This window comes from Bombina bombina, chromosome 11, assembly GCF_027579735.1.
Source record: "Bombina bombina isolate aBomBom1 chromosome 11, aBomBom1.pri, whole genome shotgun sequence".
In the NCBI taxonomy this organism is placed as follows: Eukaryota; Metazoa; Chordata; class Amphibia; order Anura; family Bombinatoridae; genus Bombina; species Bombina bombina.
In genome coordinates, this window is record NC_069509.1 from 124,120,313 (window position 1) to 124,135,550 (window position 15,238).

Genomic DNA, 15,238 nt, shown 5'->3' on the forward strand with positions numbered 1-15,238 from the left:
TGTGAGATTGTGGTCTATGTTCTTAATCTAGATACCACAGTACAGAGTTAATATCAAAATGACTTAGCAGAAGAATCAATCTAAGAATTCCATTGTAATGCAGTTGTGAGATCTCCAATTGATTTCTTAAAGGGACACTGAACCCAATTTTTTTCTTTTGTGATTCAGATAGAGCATGCAATTTTAAGCAACTTTCTAATTTACTCCTATTATCAATTTTCTTTGTTCTCTTGCTATCTTTATTTGAAAAAGAAGGTATCTAAGCTAAGGAGCCAGCCAATTTTTGGACAGCACTTTTTTATTGGTGGATGAATTATCCACCAATCAGCAAGAACAACCCCTTGCTTTTTAAATAAAGATACTAGGAGAATTAAGAAAATTTGATAATAGGAGTAAATTAGAAAGTTGCTTTAAACTGAAATCTCTACCTGAATCACAAAAGAAAAAAATTGTGTTCAGTGTCCCTTTAAGCTCTTCTGACTCCAATAAGGCTCAGTCAGGACAAACTTAAAAATTACTGTACCTAATGAGTTGTGAGAAGATGTTGAAGTGCCTTGGATACTCTGCTCGGATTTCAGAGACTGAGCTTGATGCTGCTGTCGTGGCACCATACTGGATGCAAGGTAAGACTGAGACAGTGATTGAGATAAAGAGCTGAGAGGAGAGGTTGAGAGGGAAGATGAAGAATGCAGAGAAGAAGAACGTGCAAGTGAACCTGGAATATTGACGGGTGCAGAACTTCCCAATAACCTTTGGCCTGGGGGTACAAACAATGAAACAAATATATATATAAAAAAGGAACAGTGCCTAGTTTCAATAAATCAATACTATTTGTTTAATTTATAAACAGAGATTCTGACTTAACAGTGCTGTTGCTCTGTAGAACTTAAACAATATATCTAACCAATTTACCAACATTAGTGATCCTTAAAGGACCAATAAATACAATAGAATGGCATAATCAACAAGTGCATAAAAAAAAACTAAATCTATGCTTACCTGATAAATTATTTCATGATGGTGAGAGTCCACAAGTCATAATTCCCCTCCTGGCAACTAGGAAGAGGCAAAAAATACTTTAACACAAAAGCTATTCAAATCCATCCCACTTCCCAAGATCCTTAGTCATACAGAGGTAACAGTAACGCAGGAAAGATAAAGCGGGGCAAAGAAGTGCAAACCAAGTAATTTGGGCAAGACGCATGGACTCAATTCTCGTAACTTTCCTATTTTTAACTGTTTACATTTACAATACATTACGCTGTAATAATGTAATGTATTGTAAACAATTAAAGTTATGATTACAGCGCCGTTTGATGATTACGTATATCGAACCGCACGCCTTACGCAACATACGCCATCGCAGGGACTTAAGAAGTACATTTTTAAAGCATAAAGATTACGATCCTAATTATTAAAGCATAAACTTTATGCTTTTTGGCTGCCATAAAGAAACATTTTATATTAGTGAGCCAATGATAATGGATCATGGAGAGAAGACCGTTAAGAAAAGAAAAAATAGTTTATCTTCGTTGAGCTCTTGCAAAGACTGCCCCGAGAATTTCTGATCTAGTGAGAAAGAAGCAACCCCAGCCTTCGCACTGACGCTTAAGTATGTTTTTTGATTTGTGGTGCCTAATTAAAACTTATGTTACCATTGTTATGCTTCGTTTTAATATTTTGACATGATTATACAATGTGAACAGAGTTCAATACACAATGAATAAAAAATAAATAAAGTTTATAAATGGAAGTGTATTGTATTTGATTCGATATTGATTCGATATTGTTAGGGGTCGCCACAACTTTGGAAATTTTATCAAAGAGTCGCGGCACCAGAAAGGTTGAGAACCGCTGGTCTAAACCATGCATAGGCTCAAAGCGATGGAGCTTGAAGAGCCCTCAAAACCAGATTAAGATTCAAAGGAGGAGAAAATGATCGAATAACTGGTTTGATTCTAATCAAGCCTGAACAAAGGTCTGAAAAAGTGGAATTTTAAGAAAATTCCAGCGATAACCTTTGCAAGCACCCCAAGCTAAAAAGTTTTATCATAAGGTCTGGAAAACCCAACTGGTAACTGTTTTTCTAGCCTGAATCAAGGTGTTGATACCCTTTAAAAAAAACCTCTTTGCCATGCCATTAAATTCAGAGTTTTGAGATCTTGAAAAAAGAAAGAACCATCTTAGAGCTAGCCTCTAGAGGGGCCCATTCCATTTATGCAGCATCTGCAACTGGAGTAACAATAGTTAATTATGGCAAATGGAACTGCATCTGAAGCAGCCACCATGAGACACACAACTTCCATGCACTGGACAATGGAAGGAAGGAAAAGGATTCAGCTGAACGGCCCGGCCTGTTGAAGCTTTAGTCTGCACTGGTTTATCAGAGACAAATGCATAGTCACAATCTATTAAGAACCCTATAAAAGACACAGGGGTCTGAGGAGTTAATGAGTTCTTTGGAAGATTTTTTTTCCAACCATGACTCTTAAGCTGAAATACCATATGAGGGTGAGACACAGCTAGATAAAAAAACAATTTACACTAACCAGAAAAAGTATTTTCTTTATTAGCAGTAAGAGTCCACAAATTAATTTATTACCTATGGGAAGTAAGAAGAGTCAGGAAGGGACAGGGCAAGCTCCCGGCTCAAAACAGCAGTGGCAAAAAAGATAAACTCACTCCCAGTTGCAATGTAGCCAAGCTGCAAAAAAACCCACTAAAATGCTAACGGCACTGCTCCCTCAGCGCAACAGAATGGAAGATCTGTATGACCGAAGCACTGGGAGACCCGATCCGGAGCAATTAAAGGCTCGGCTCCATAAAAAGAGAGCTCCATAAAGCCCAAGCATACACAGATGCAACCCGATCTGAGTGATGCCCCTCCATATTTGGGATATGGGAAATACACACTGAGTCCCCAATTAACCTCAAGGGACCCACTGTGACCAGTTAAAAAGGCATGGGTACTTAACAAGTACAACTTCCCACATAACAAAACAAACATCATTTATGTAAGAACTTACCTGATAAATTCATTTCTTTCATATTGGCAAGAGTCCATAAACTAGTGACGTATGGGATATAGAATCCTACCAGGAAGGGCAAAGTTTCCCAAACCTCAAAATGCTTATAAATATACCCCTCACCACACCCATTCAGTTTAACGAATAGCCAAGTAGTGGGGTGATAAAATAAGGAGTAGAAAAGCATACAAAAAGAGGAACTGGAAAAATAATTGTGCTTTTATACAAAAATCATAACCACCATAAAAAGGGTGGGCCTCATGGACTCTTGCCAATATGAAAGAAATTAATTTATCAGGTAAGTTCTTACATAAATGATGTTTTCTTTCATGTAATTGGCAAGAGTCCATGAGCTAGTGATGTATGGGATAGAAATACCCAAGATTTGGAAGTCCACAGAAGAGTCACTAGAGAGGGAGGGATAAAATAACAGCTATTACCACTGAGAAATTAAATCCACACAATAAATAAGTTTTCCTTGAAAACACTTAAATCAAAAGTAGTAGAATCAAACTGAAACAGCTGCCTGAAAAACTTTTTCTACCAAAGACTGCTTCAAAAGAAGAAAATACATCAAAATGGTAAAAACAATAAAAGTATGCAAAGACCGAAATACTGATTTGCAAATTTGATCAACCTAAGCTTCATTCTGAAAAAGCCCAAGAAATGACGACTGAACTTAGTAGAATGAGTTGTAAAACTCTGAGGCAGAGCCTGCCCTGCCTCGAAATAAGCCTTGAAAAACAAAATCAGGATGCTTTAATCAGGATGCCAAAGAAATGGCAGAGGGCTTCCTAACCTTTTCTGGAACCAAAAAAAACAGCAGATACACTTCTGAAATCGTAGTAACCTCGATATAGAATTATAAAGCTCTTACCACATCCAAAGGATGTAAAGAACTCTCAAATAATTCTTTAGGATTAGGACACAAAGAAGGAACAACAATTTCTCTACTAATGTTCAAACTCACAACCTTAGGAAAAAAAGAAGTCCACAAAACAACTTATCTAGATTAAAAAAAACAGATAAGGAGACACACAAGAGAGCTGATAAATCAGAAACTCTTGTAGCAGAAGAGATAGTCAAAAGAAATAACACTTTGCAAGAAAGTAGATAATCTTCAAACCAAATAAGACTCCAAAAAAGAGAAATTAATAAATGAACAGGCTTTCTAGAAAATAAAACAGAAAGAACAGACTTGTCCCTTCAAAAAATTTGCAGACAAACTTATCCAAACCATCCTGAAGAACTGTAAAATCCTAGGAATTCTAAAAGAATGCCAAGAGAATTTATGAGAACACTATAAAATATAGGTTTTCCAAACCTGATAATACATGTTCCTTGAAACAGACTTATAAGCCTGCAACATAGCAACAAAAACTAAGTTAGAGAAACCTCTATGACTAAACACTAATCAATTTCAATACCCTCAAATTAGTAATTTGAGATCCTGATGGAAAAATAGCAACTAGAACAAGAGTGCTGACCGAACAGAAAGCGGCCAAGGATGGCAACTTGGACATCTGAACAAGATCCACATACCAAACCTGTGAGGCCATGCTGATGCTATAAGAAACACATGACACTGTTCCAAAATGATCTTGGAAATCACATTTGGAAGAAAAAAACAGGTGGAAGGATGTAGTCAGGATGCAAAACCAAGACACTGCTAATGCATCCACCATCTCCACCTGAGGATCCCTGGCCCTGAAAAGGAACCTGGGAAATTGAGAAAACACATCTGTATAGAGACACCACTATCCCGGATGTAAAGACTGACGGCTGAGATAATCCACCTCCCAAATGTCTTAAATTGTAGAAAATAGACAGGAGATGAATTCCATCTAAGAACGTATTCAAGATACGTCTTAATTACTAAGGAACTACGAGTCCCTATTGTTGATTGACATATGCCACAGTTGTGATATTGTCTGTCAGAAAAAAATGAAAAAGATCTCTCCTAAAAGAGGTCAAACCTGAAAGAGCTCTGAAAAAAATAGCACAGAGTTCTAAAATATCGATTGGAAACCTCGCCTCTTCAAGTTTCCAAACCCCTTGTGCTCTCAAAAGACCCGCAGACAGCTCCCCAACCTGTAAGACTTGCATCCATTAAGAATACAGCCCAGGAAGAATGAACAAAAGGAGGCCCTCTGAATAAAATTATGATAGACTAATCACCAAAACAGAGAGATAAGAGTGTTAGGATTTTAAAAATATCAACTGTGATATCTAAAAACAATACCTGTATCATTGATTAAGTATGCAAAGCAAAAAGAGATATCAGATGAAAAACAAGCAAAGGGAACCACGCCCGATGTTGCAGTTATGAGACCTAAAACTTCCATGCACATAGCAATTGAAAGAAATGTTCTAGACTGTAAGTTAGACAGGCTAACGCCACTTACAATTGACTTTTGTCCGAGAAAGACAAAGACCTGAACACAGAATCCATCTAGAAACCAAAAATGAAGTGACCCTTGCCTGAGGAATCACAAAACTCTTAGGTAAATTAAATCCTCTAACCATGTCTTGAAGAAACAAAACTTAGTTGATTTATGAGGTATACCACAAAAAGAAAAGTGCATATATTTGAATACTTTTCTTTCATATGTATTTATTGGGTACTTGTAAAGCGTGTCTAATCACCCGTAAGGGACTGAAGATGCTGCTCATATAATCAACCTCGGAAGGATGAAAGGCTGAATGGACAGAAGACAGGGCACCAAGAATCTTAGAAAAGATTCATAAAGCTGTCACTGAACCAACTGGAAAAGTGACAAAATGGTAAAGCTTAAAAAGAACATTTCAGAAACCACAAGTGGTCTGAATGAAATAAAATATGAGGATAAACATCCTGAAAAATGGAGTGGACATGAAATGACCTTAACAAAAAGGCATAAAAGTCCTTATAATCGTCAACTTAAAAGTTGAGACTAACAAAACAATAAAGTCTTCAGATCCAAGAATGGACTGAATAAACCTTTCTTCTTAGGGACAAAGAATAGAATTGAATAGAAACCCAAAACCTGTTCCTGCAAAAAGAACTGGCATAATCACTCCTGAATTTTTTTTACAGAGAGTGTACTAAGAAAGAAAGATTCTTCCCATAGAAGGTCTCATTCTAAAAATCTATTTAAACCCTAAGAATAATATAGAATTTGGACTGAGTTCAACCAAAAACAATTTAATCTGCCCCCCATCAGACAGACTGGTTAGAGAACTGCGCCTTCATGCAGACTAATAACTAGTAATTAAATAGCGTTTTTCTCCCAGGATACAAAAAAAAAACAACGTTTTTTCAGTGCTTACACTTGGAGTTAACCAAATTAGCATCTGATAAAAATAGTAGTTATTATTACCCAAATAAATGGTACATAATAAATTGACCTCTAAGGCCAAAGGGCTGTATTAACCCTGCCGGGAAATTAATCTATGACCCTCAGATCTAGAACAAGCATTTGTAGACAGGACATTCTCCAACTGATCTACATCATCGGACTAAAAGTAGGACAGAAAAAACTCTAAACCTCCAGAAATAGTGGAGATTATAGAAATCAAACAAATTATTATCCTAACAAGATAGAGATAATAAAACATATTTGAAATCATAATAACAAATATAGTAAACATAATTAAATAAATACACCTAAAGTAAATAAACAAAGTTAAATACTTAAGAATTTGAAACTGCTTATGCTAACTGTTAAACAAAGGTTAAGAGAACAGTAATGTCAGCCACAGATAAAGCCGAGTTAAACATAAAAAGAGTACATGTATATGCTCTACTAAGGTTATATTAAAATTCTAAAGAATTCTGAAAACAAGTACCAATTTCCATAGAAAAGAAACTTTATGCTTACCTGATAAATGTATTTATTTTTAGACACGATGAGTCCACAGATTTCATCCTTACTTGTGGGATATTCTCCTCCTGGTCAGCAGGAGGCAGCAAAGAGCACCACAGCAGAGCTGCTATATATAGCTCCTCCCTTCCCTCCCACACCAGTCATTCGACCGAAGTTAGGAAAAGAAAGGAAAAGCCAAGGTGCAGAGGTGTCTGAAGTTTACAAAAATGAATAACCTGTCTCAGAGAAACAGAGCGGGCCGTGGACTCATCGTGTCTAAAAAGAAATACATTTATCAGGTAAGCATAAATTTTCTTTTCTTTTTAAAGACACGATGAGTCCACAGGTTTTATCCTTACTTGTGGGATACAATACCAAAGCTAGAGAACACGGATGATAAGGGAGGTACAAGACAGGGAACCTAAATGGAAGGCACCACTGCTTGAAGAACCTTTCTCCCAAAAACAGCCTCAGCTGAGGTAAAAGTATCAAATTTGTAAAATTTTAAAAAAGTGTGAAGAGAGGACCAAGTTGCAGCCTTGCAAATCTGTCCTAGAGAAGCTTCATTTTTGAATGCCCATGAGGAAGCAACAGCCCTAGTGGAATAAGCCGTAACTCTCTCGAGAGGCTGCTGTCCAGCAGACTCATAAGCAAAACGCAATATGCTCTTCAGTCAAAAAGAAAGAGAAGTATCTGTAACGTTCAGATCCTTACGTTTTCCTGAGAAAACCCACAAACAAAGAAGAAGACTGGCGAAAGTCCTTAGACGTCTGTAAATAAAACTTTAAAGCACTGACCATGTCCAAATTGTGCAGAAGCCATTCCTTTTGAGAAAAAGGATTAAGACACCAGGAAGGAACAACAATCACCTGATTAATGTTCCGATCAGAAACAATTTCAGGAAAAAATCCTAATTTAGTACGTAAAACTACCTTATCTGAATGGAAAATAAGGTATGGTGACACATACTGTAATACTGAGAGTTCTGACACTCTTCAAGCAGAAGAAATAGCTGCAAGAAACAAAACTTTCCAAGATAGTAACTTAATATCTAAGGAATGCATAGGCTCAAACAGAACCTGAAGAACTTTGAGAACTAAATTAAGACTCCATGGAGGAGTAACTGGTTTGAACACAGGCCTGATACTAACCAAGGCCTGACAAAAAGATTGAACATCTTGAACCAGACGTTCGCGTAACAAAATAGATAAGGCCGAGACCTGATCCTTCAGGGAACTCGTCGAGAAGCCCTTCTCCAAACCCTCTTGGAGAAAATACAAAATTCTATGAATCCTAACCCTACTCCATGAGTAGCCCTTGGATTCACACCAATAAAGGTATTTACGCCAAACTTTATGGCTTACAAGACTGAATCATGGTTTCTATGACCGAATCAGAAAAAAACCCTCGCTTGGATAAACTTAAGCGTTCAAACTACAAGCAGTCAGCTCCAGAGAAACTAGATTTGGATGAAGGAAAAGTCCGTGAATCAAAAGGTCCTTCCTCAACGGAAGTCTCAAAGGCGGTAGAGATACTAACTCCACCAGATCCGCATACCAAATCCTGCGAGGCCAAGCCGGAGCTATGAAAACCACCGAAGTCCTCTACTGTTTGATTCGGGCAATTACCCGAGGAAGAAGAGGAAATGAAGGAAGTAGGTATGCTAGACTGAAAAAACAAGGGACTGCCAGAGCATCTATCAGTTCAGCCTGGGGGTCCCTGGACCTTGACCCGTATCTTGGGAGCTTGGCATTCTGTCAAGATGCCATGAGATCCCATTCTGGTTAACCCCACTGGAGAACTATGTTTGAGAACACTTCCAGATGGAGTTCCCACTCCCCTGGATAAAAAGTCTGCCTGCTTAGGAAATCCGCTTCCCAATTGTCCCCCCCTGGGATGTGGATTGCCGATAGGTAACAAGAGTGGACTTCTGTCCACTAGATTATTTTGGCTACCTCTGTCATCGCTAAGGAACTCCCCGTTCCTCCCTAATGATTGATGTAAGCCTGAAGTTAAGTTGTCCGACTGGAACCTGATAAACTGGACCGTGACCAACTGAGTCCAGGACAGAAGAGCATTGTAGATCTCTCTCAGCTCCAGAATGTTTATAGAAAGAACAGACTCTGACTGAGTTCAAACTCCCTGAGCCTTCAGGGAGCCCCAGACTGCTCCCCACCCCAGAAGGCTGGTGTCTGTTGTCACAATCACCCAAGAGAGTCTGCGAAAGCAGGTCCCCTGGGAGAGATGATCCAGAGACAACCACTATTGAAGAGAGTTCCTTGTATCCTGTTCCAGAATTATTCGAGGAGAAAAGTCTGCATACTCCCCGTTCCATTGCCTGAGCATGTTTAGCTGCAGAGGTCTGAGATGGAACCGAACAAACGGAATGATGTCCAATGCCGCCACCATCAGCCCGATTACCTCCATGCACTGAACCACTGAAGGCCGAGGAATGGACTGAAGGACTATCCAAGTATCGATAATCTTTGATTCCCTTACTTCTGTCAGAAAAATCTTCATTGATATGGAAACTATTATGGTTCCCAAGAAAGTTACCCTTGTGCTTGGGACTAAGGGACACATTTCCAAATTTACCTTCCACCCATGAGATCACAGGAAGGATAACACCATGTCCGTGTGAAATCTTGCTTGCTATAAAGATGGCGCCTGGACTAGGATGTCATCCAGATAGGACGCCACTGCAATGCCCCATAACCGAAGCACCGCCAACATCGATCCCGGAGCCTTTGTGAAAACTCTGAGAGCTGTGGCAAGACCAAAAGGAAGAACCACGAACTGGAAGTGTTTGTCTAGAAAGGCAAACCTAGAACTTGAGACGATTCTCGTGAATGGCACATGGAGGTACGTGCCCTTTAATCCACTGTTTTCATTAATTGACCCTCTTGGAACCAAGGAAGAATGAAACAAATAGTTTCCATCTTGAAGAACGGTCCACTAAGAAATTTGTGTAGACTCATGAGATCTAAAAAGTGGCCTGAAGGTTCCCTCCCTTTTTTGGGAACCTCAACCCGATTGGGATAAAAAACCCAGAACCTGTACCTGTATTGGAACTGGAACAAGCACTCCCAGGTCTGAGAGGTCTCCTACACAGTGGGAGGAAAGCTTTTGATCTCGAACCCAAGCCTGAGCGAAGACGGAAAATCTGCCCCTTACAAGATCCGATCCCGGATCGGGGGCATGTCCTTAATGCTGTCTTTGATTTCACAGCAGGCTATGATTATTTTTTTTAATTTTTTTTTAAATCTTTAAATTTTCAAAAGAGATTATTTCCATCAAGCCAGGTCCCAACAGGGTCCTCTCCTTGTAAGGAATCACTAAAAGCTTAGACTTAGAGCATATATCCGTAGAACAAGGCTCTAACCATAAAGCTCTGTGAGCTGGAACAGAGCAACCTATTTTAAGAAGTTGAAGGGAAGAATTTAAAATAAAGGAATTAGCCAATTTGAAAGCTTTTATCCTGTCCTGGAGTTTATCCAGGGAATTTTCTGACTTGGTAGCATCAGACAACGCATCAAACCAATCTGCCGTTGCACTAGTGACGGTAGTCAAGTACACACCTGGTTGCCATTATAAGCCCTGGTGTACATCCAACTATACTCTAATACTATCCTCTAAGGGTATAGTAGTTCACTTAGCTAAGCTGAAACTACTCCGTCCCACACTAGGGAATTTTTGTCCAGCCTCCTTAGCTGAGTCGGCTATGGGAAACAGTTTTGTAAATAAAGGAAATGTGTCCATTCTTAAAATTCACTGGACGCACTAGTATAGATTACACCGGAAATTTCTTTACTGGACGTACTATGTTGGAATCGCCCAGGATAGATTAAAAAAAACTCCTAATGTAACAATTCTCTCTCAGATAATCCCAAAGTATCTTCCTCCTTCAGTAACATGGAGGAACCCTTAGGAATAGCAACTACTGAAATAATTCCTCTAGTAATGTTTTCTACCTCATGGGAAAAACATATAATGCATCATAACTAACAGTGGAGTGAAAAAGAAAGAGCAGGGCACTGCATGTGGACCATAAAATTTTGTGGGACACTATAGGAGAAATTTGTGGCATAACTTTGTCAACAGACTGCTAAACAGCAATCGCTAGAGGGAGTAGGTTCAGAATTTTTTTTAATTTTTTTTAAAATTAAATTTACACATAAAAAAGTTACTGTCTCTTTAATCTTAAAGGAAACTCTATTGTTGTGTGCTTTAGTTCCATCCTAAGTCACAAAGGATGAATTTACACAAATAAACAGCTGTCATTTCTTAATAAAAATTAACACATACAAACTTTTACTGTCTCTTTAACTGTTAAACTGAGAATGTTTACTTCTCTGTGCAGAAGTAACTTATATCCGCCTTCAAATATTTGCATAACGTATTTACCCTTCAGAAATTAACTCGCAAACATGCCACGCAACATAGCTCCGCCCATCGTGGGCGTAAGAAGCTAAACCTCCCGGGCGGTCAAATTATAACAAGTGGAGCCGCCGAGAGAACTAGTGCCCAACCCAACAAGGGATAAATAAGCCTCCCTTCAGTTATACAGTAATAAAACGTCCAGGGGAAAAATAACATCTATCATATCATCCTCCTTCAGCGACACACCTTACATGCGGTCGATCAAGAGAATTAAAAAACTAACCCTCCAGACGGCTTGTTAGAGTAAAACAAAGCCGTTGACAGATGCTAGTATTAAGTTAGAGCCACTTGTCCTTGCCCTACAGTGCCCGCAATCACTGCCCAATAACATGACCTCCCACCTAGGGATAATGTTATCTAGTGTCCCCTAAAAGAGAAAAAGTGCCAATCTTTCTGTGAGCGTGTCCCCAGAAAAAACAATTGGCACTTACCTTAAATTGCTGCCCGGCAGTAAGGCAGCCCACCTGGCTTGCGAGGTCCTCAATTTCTCCTCACACTGGCCTGTGGAAATAAAAAAAGTACTGAGTCTATCTCTTCCCTCAGACTTTTGCAGAAAGGGCAGCAAACCATGTGTGGGAGGCGCAGTGAGAATTATGTCCCACAAGTTCCCATTGCTTTAAAGCCACCAAAGGCTCTACTGAAGAGACTGATATGGACTACGGCTACACCCTAGAACAAAGCAGCACACTCTGGCACTACTTTAAAAATAATAAACTCTTGATTGAAGAATCTTTTCTAACACCTCACTTTGCCATCTCTCATCACTAACGTAGGCAAAGAGAAAGACTGGAGTGGGAGGGAAGGGAGGAGCTATATATAGCAGCTCTGCTGTGGTGCTCTTTGCCTCCTCCTGCTGACCAGGAGGTGAATATCCCACAAGTAAGGATGAAATCCGTGGACTCATTGTGTCTTTAAAAAGAAATAGTAGTACAGTCCCAAGAGGGAATCAGAATAACCATTCTCTAGAATATAATACAGATAGTATATTGAATAGAAAAAAACCTCAAAAGCAAAAATGTTAAAATCCAGATTTAAATAAAGGATTATTAACATAGTTAATAGGAGGACTAGACTCCTAAAAGCTATAAAAAGAAAAATGTCCTTAACAAAGAACAAAGAATGTTCAATGAAAAATAGGTAGAATTTTAACAAACTGTCTGACACAGGAACCTTTCAGCCAAAGAAACTTTCATCAGCAGAATAAACTTAAATATTCCGTCGGTCAGAACAAAATTAATTAGATCTTAACAATTTTGAAAAGATCTGGTAAGTTTACTTAAAGGCATAATAGCAGTCATAACCTTTTATGATATAAGCAACAACATGTGATGTTTGCAGATGAAATCAAGTAGATGTTATTGTACATGTAGAAACATTGCTAGCATAAAACAAGATAAATAAATGCCACATAATTGAGATGAAGAAATAACAGCTTAAAAAATGAAAAGAACACACTTAGCTTTGTAGACTTGTGTTCCAGGGCATCATAGTTTCTACAGTAACATCGGAGTCAGGATCAGAATGAAACATCTCGCAAAATGTAACAGAAAAAAGAAAACCAACATTAGGCAAAACATTCAATTTCCACAATGTAACAGTTTCAGTATAGAAAAACAAAAGAAGCATAATAGCTTTCAAAGTTCATGAAGACAGTGAGCAATAGAGGGGTAAAAACTAAAATTTGGCGCCAAGAATGATGAATTGCGCAAAAAGAAGTTTACATTTTTTGGTGCAAAACTAACACCAGGAAATGACACAACTTGCGTCATAAACGCAATGTCATGCCAAAACAACTAGCGTCAACAAAGACGCAGCAAATAACGAAATTTTCGCCAAAGGCGCAACTTCACACCAAAAATTATGCAATAAAAAACAGCATTATGCGCCCTCGTGGGCCTAGATTTGCCTGCAAAAAAATGAAAGTAAAATTGAAAAAGACTGAACCCCAGGTAAGAAAAAAAGTTTAAATAAACTTCCCAAACATGATTCCTAAACTGAAACTGTTTAGACTACAAAGGGAAATACACATAGACCTGACTCATGGCAAATATAAGTAAAATACATATATTTAAAACGTTATATGAATACATAAAATGCCAAACCATAGCTGAGAGTGTCTTAAATAATGATACATACTAACCGAAAGACACCCATCCACATATAGCAGATAGCCAAACCAGTACTGAAAACTATCAGCAGAGGTAATGGTATATAAGAGTATATCGTCAATCTGAAAAGGGAGGTAGGAGATGAATCCCTACGACCGATAACAGAGAACCCTTGAAAAGATTTCCTGCGAGGGAAAACATAAAATCGATAGGCGATACTCTCTTCATATCCCTCTGACAAACACTGTACTCTGAGAGGAATTGGGCTTCAGAATGCTTAAAAACGCTCATCATAGAAGAAATAATGAAAAGCAAGCACATACTTACTTCACCACCTCCATAGGAGGCAACGTTTGTAAAACTGAATTGTAGGTGTGGTGAGGGGTGTATTTATAGGCATTTTGAGGTTTGGGAAACTTTGCCCCTCCTGGTAGGATTGTATATCCCATATGTTACTAGCTCATGGACTCTTGCCAATTACATGAAAGAAAAACGTCTCTGACTCAGGTTCCTCCTAAAACCAGAAAGACAAAATGAATGTCCTGATAATAAGTCCTGTCCTGTAACTAACAAACAGTGTAGTGCTTACTCTGGAAAGATACATGCATCTGGCCAAAACAGAGGGAAGCTTAGGAAATTCACAGCAACACCCTTGGCCTGAGAGTAGGCAAGACACCTCAGAAATGTCCTAAAGACACTCGCCATACTCTACTAATCCTCTCTTCAAGGAAATATCCATTGAGGGTGAAAATAATAGATAACACCTCTATCCTTGCCCTCTCTTAGATGAGGCAAAGATCTACTGGAAGGGTAGGGGAAGTAGGAAGGATACTTAAAGTTCTGGTGTAGGGTGTCTTTGCCGCCTCCTGTGTATTCCACAAAAGTTACTAGTGCTAAGCAGACAATCTAAATTTAAAGAAACAAACCATAAAAATAGAAAATATCAATTTTTTTAAAAAGTGACCAAAAGTTCTACAAACTGCTAAAATGTATGTTGCACAAATATATGTACCCAGACTATTTGAAACAATTGTAAATTATGTTCATTCTAATAGCTGGTGGGCTATGAAGGTGCGAATCACCTTTGTCCATATTGCTTACCTCAGCTGCAGTAACTTGCTTCTAGTAGACAAGTGCCAAGGATCTAAACAAATAACAGCATCTACAACCCAGAGGGGACTGGTGGAAAAGTCCACATTTCACCTGTGGAGGGCTATGGATCCAACAAGCAACAGCTCACTGTAGACCAGGGGATTGGTGGACAAGTCCACATTTCACCTGGGTGGTTTTGACATTTCTCAATGAGAAATATCTTTCATTGCATAGCTGACAACAACTTGTCTGACACACACAGTACTGTGAGGAGGAAATGGTTGGTTAGAGAACCCCTCTCAATGACAAGTAGCTCTGCACTAAAACTTTCACCTCACTCTATAAAGAAAGCAAAAGAAAATAACTGAGAATCGTGGGAGGGGTTTAAAGTTCTGGTGTGTTCTGGTATCTTTTGCCTTCTCCTAGAAGTCAGGAGGGAAAATCTAACACGTGATAGCTTGTGGACTCTCAATATCATGAAACAGTGAATGTAATAACACTTACTCTAAATTTTAAATAAGCAGCAGATTTTTTTTCTGGCAAATTTAAAAAATGTACTAAAATTGGCAGCCATCAGACACATACAGGTATACACTGTGAAGTTTTTGCACATGTTATAGCTGGTGCCTCAGAAAGTGTGCATATAAAGACTGCACAATTTGATAACAGAAGTACATTTAAAAATCGTTTAAAACAACATGCTATATATGAATAATAAAAAAGTATT

General features: G+C 38.6%; 1 protein-coding gene across 6 annotated transcripts in view; it reads right to left on the reverse strand.

The window, feature by feature from the left end:
* The window catches only part of UNKL (unk like zinc finger), a 574,440-nt gene that overhangs the window by 112,165 nt on the left and 447,037 nt on the right, over positions 1-15,238 (reverse strand). For all 6 annotated transcript variants that reach the window (XM_053694592.1, XM_053694591.1, XM_053694590.1 and 3 more), the window contains one exon: positions 524-757. In XM_053694592.1, the coding sequence (XP_053550567.1) occupies positions 524-757 (234 nt within the window). The remainder of the gene's footprint in view (positions 1-523; positions 758-15,238) is intronic.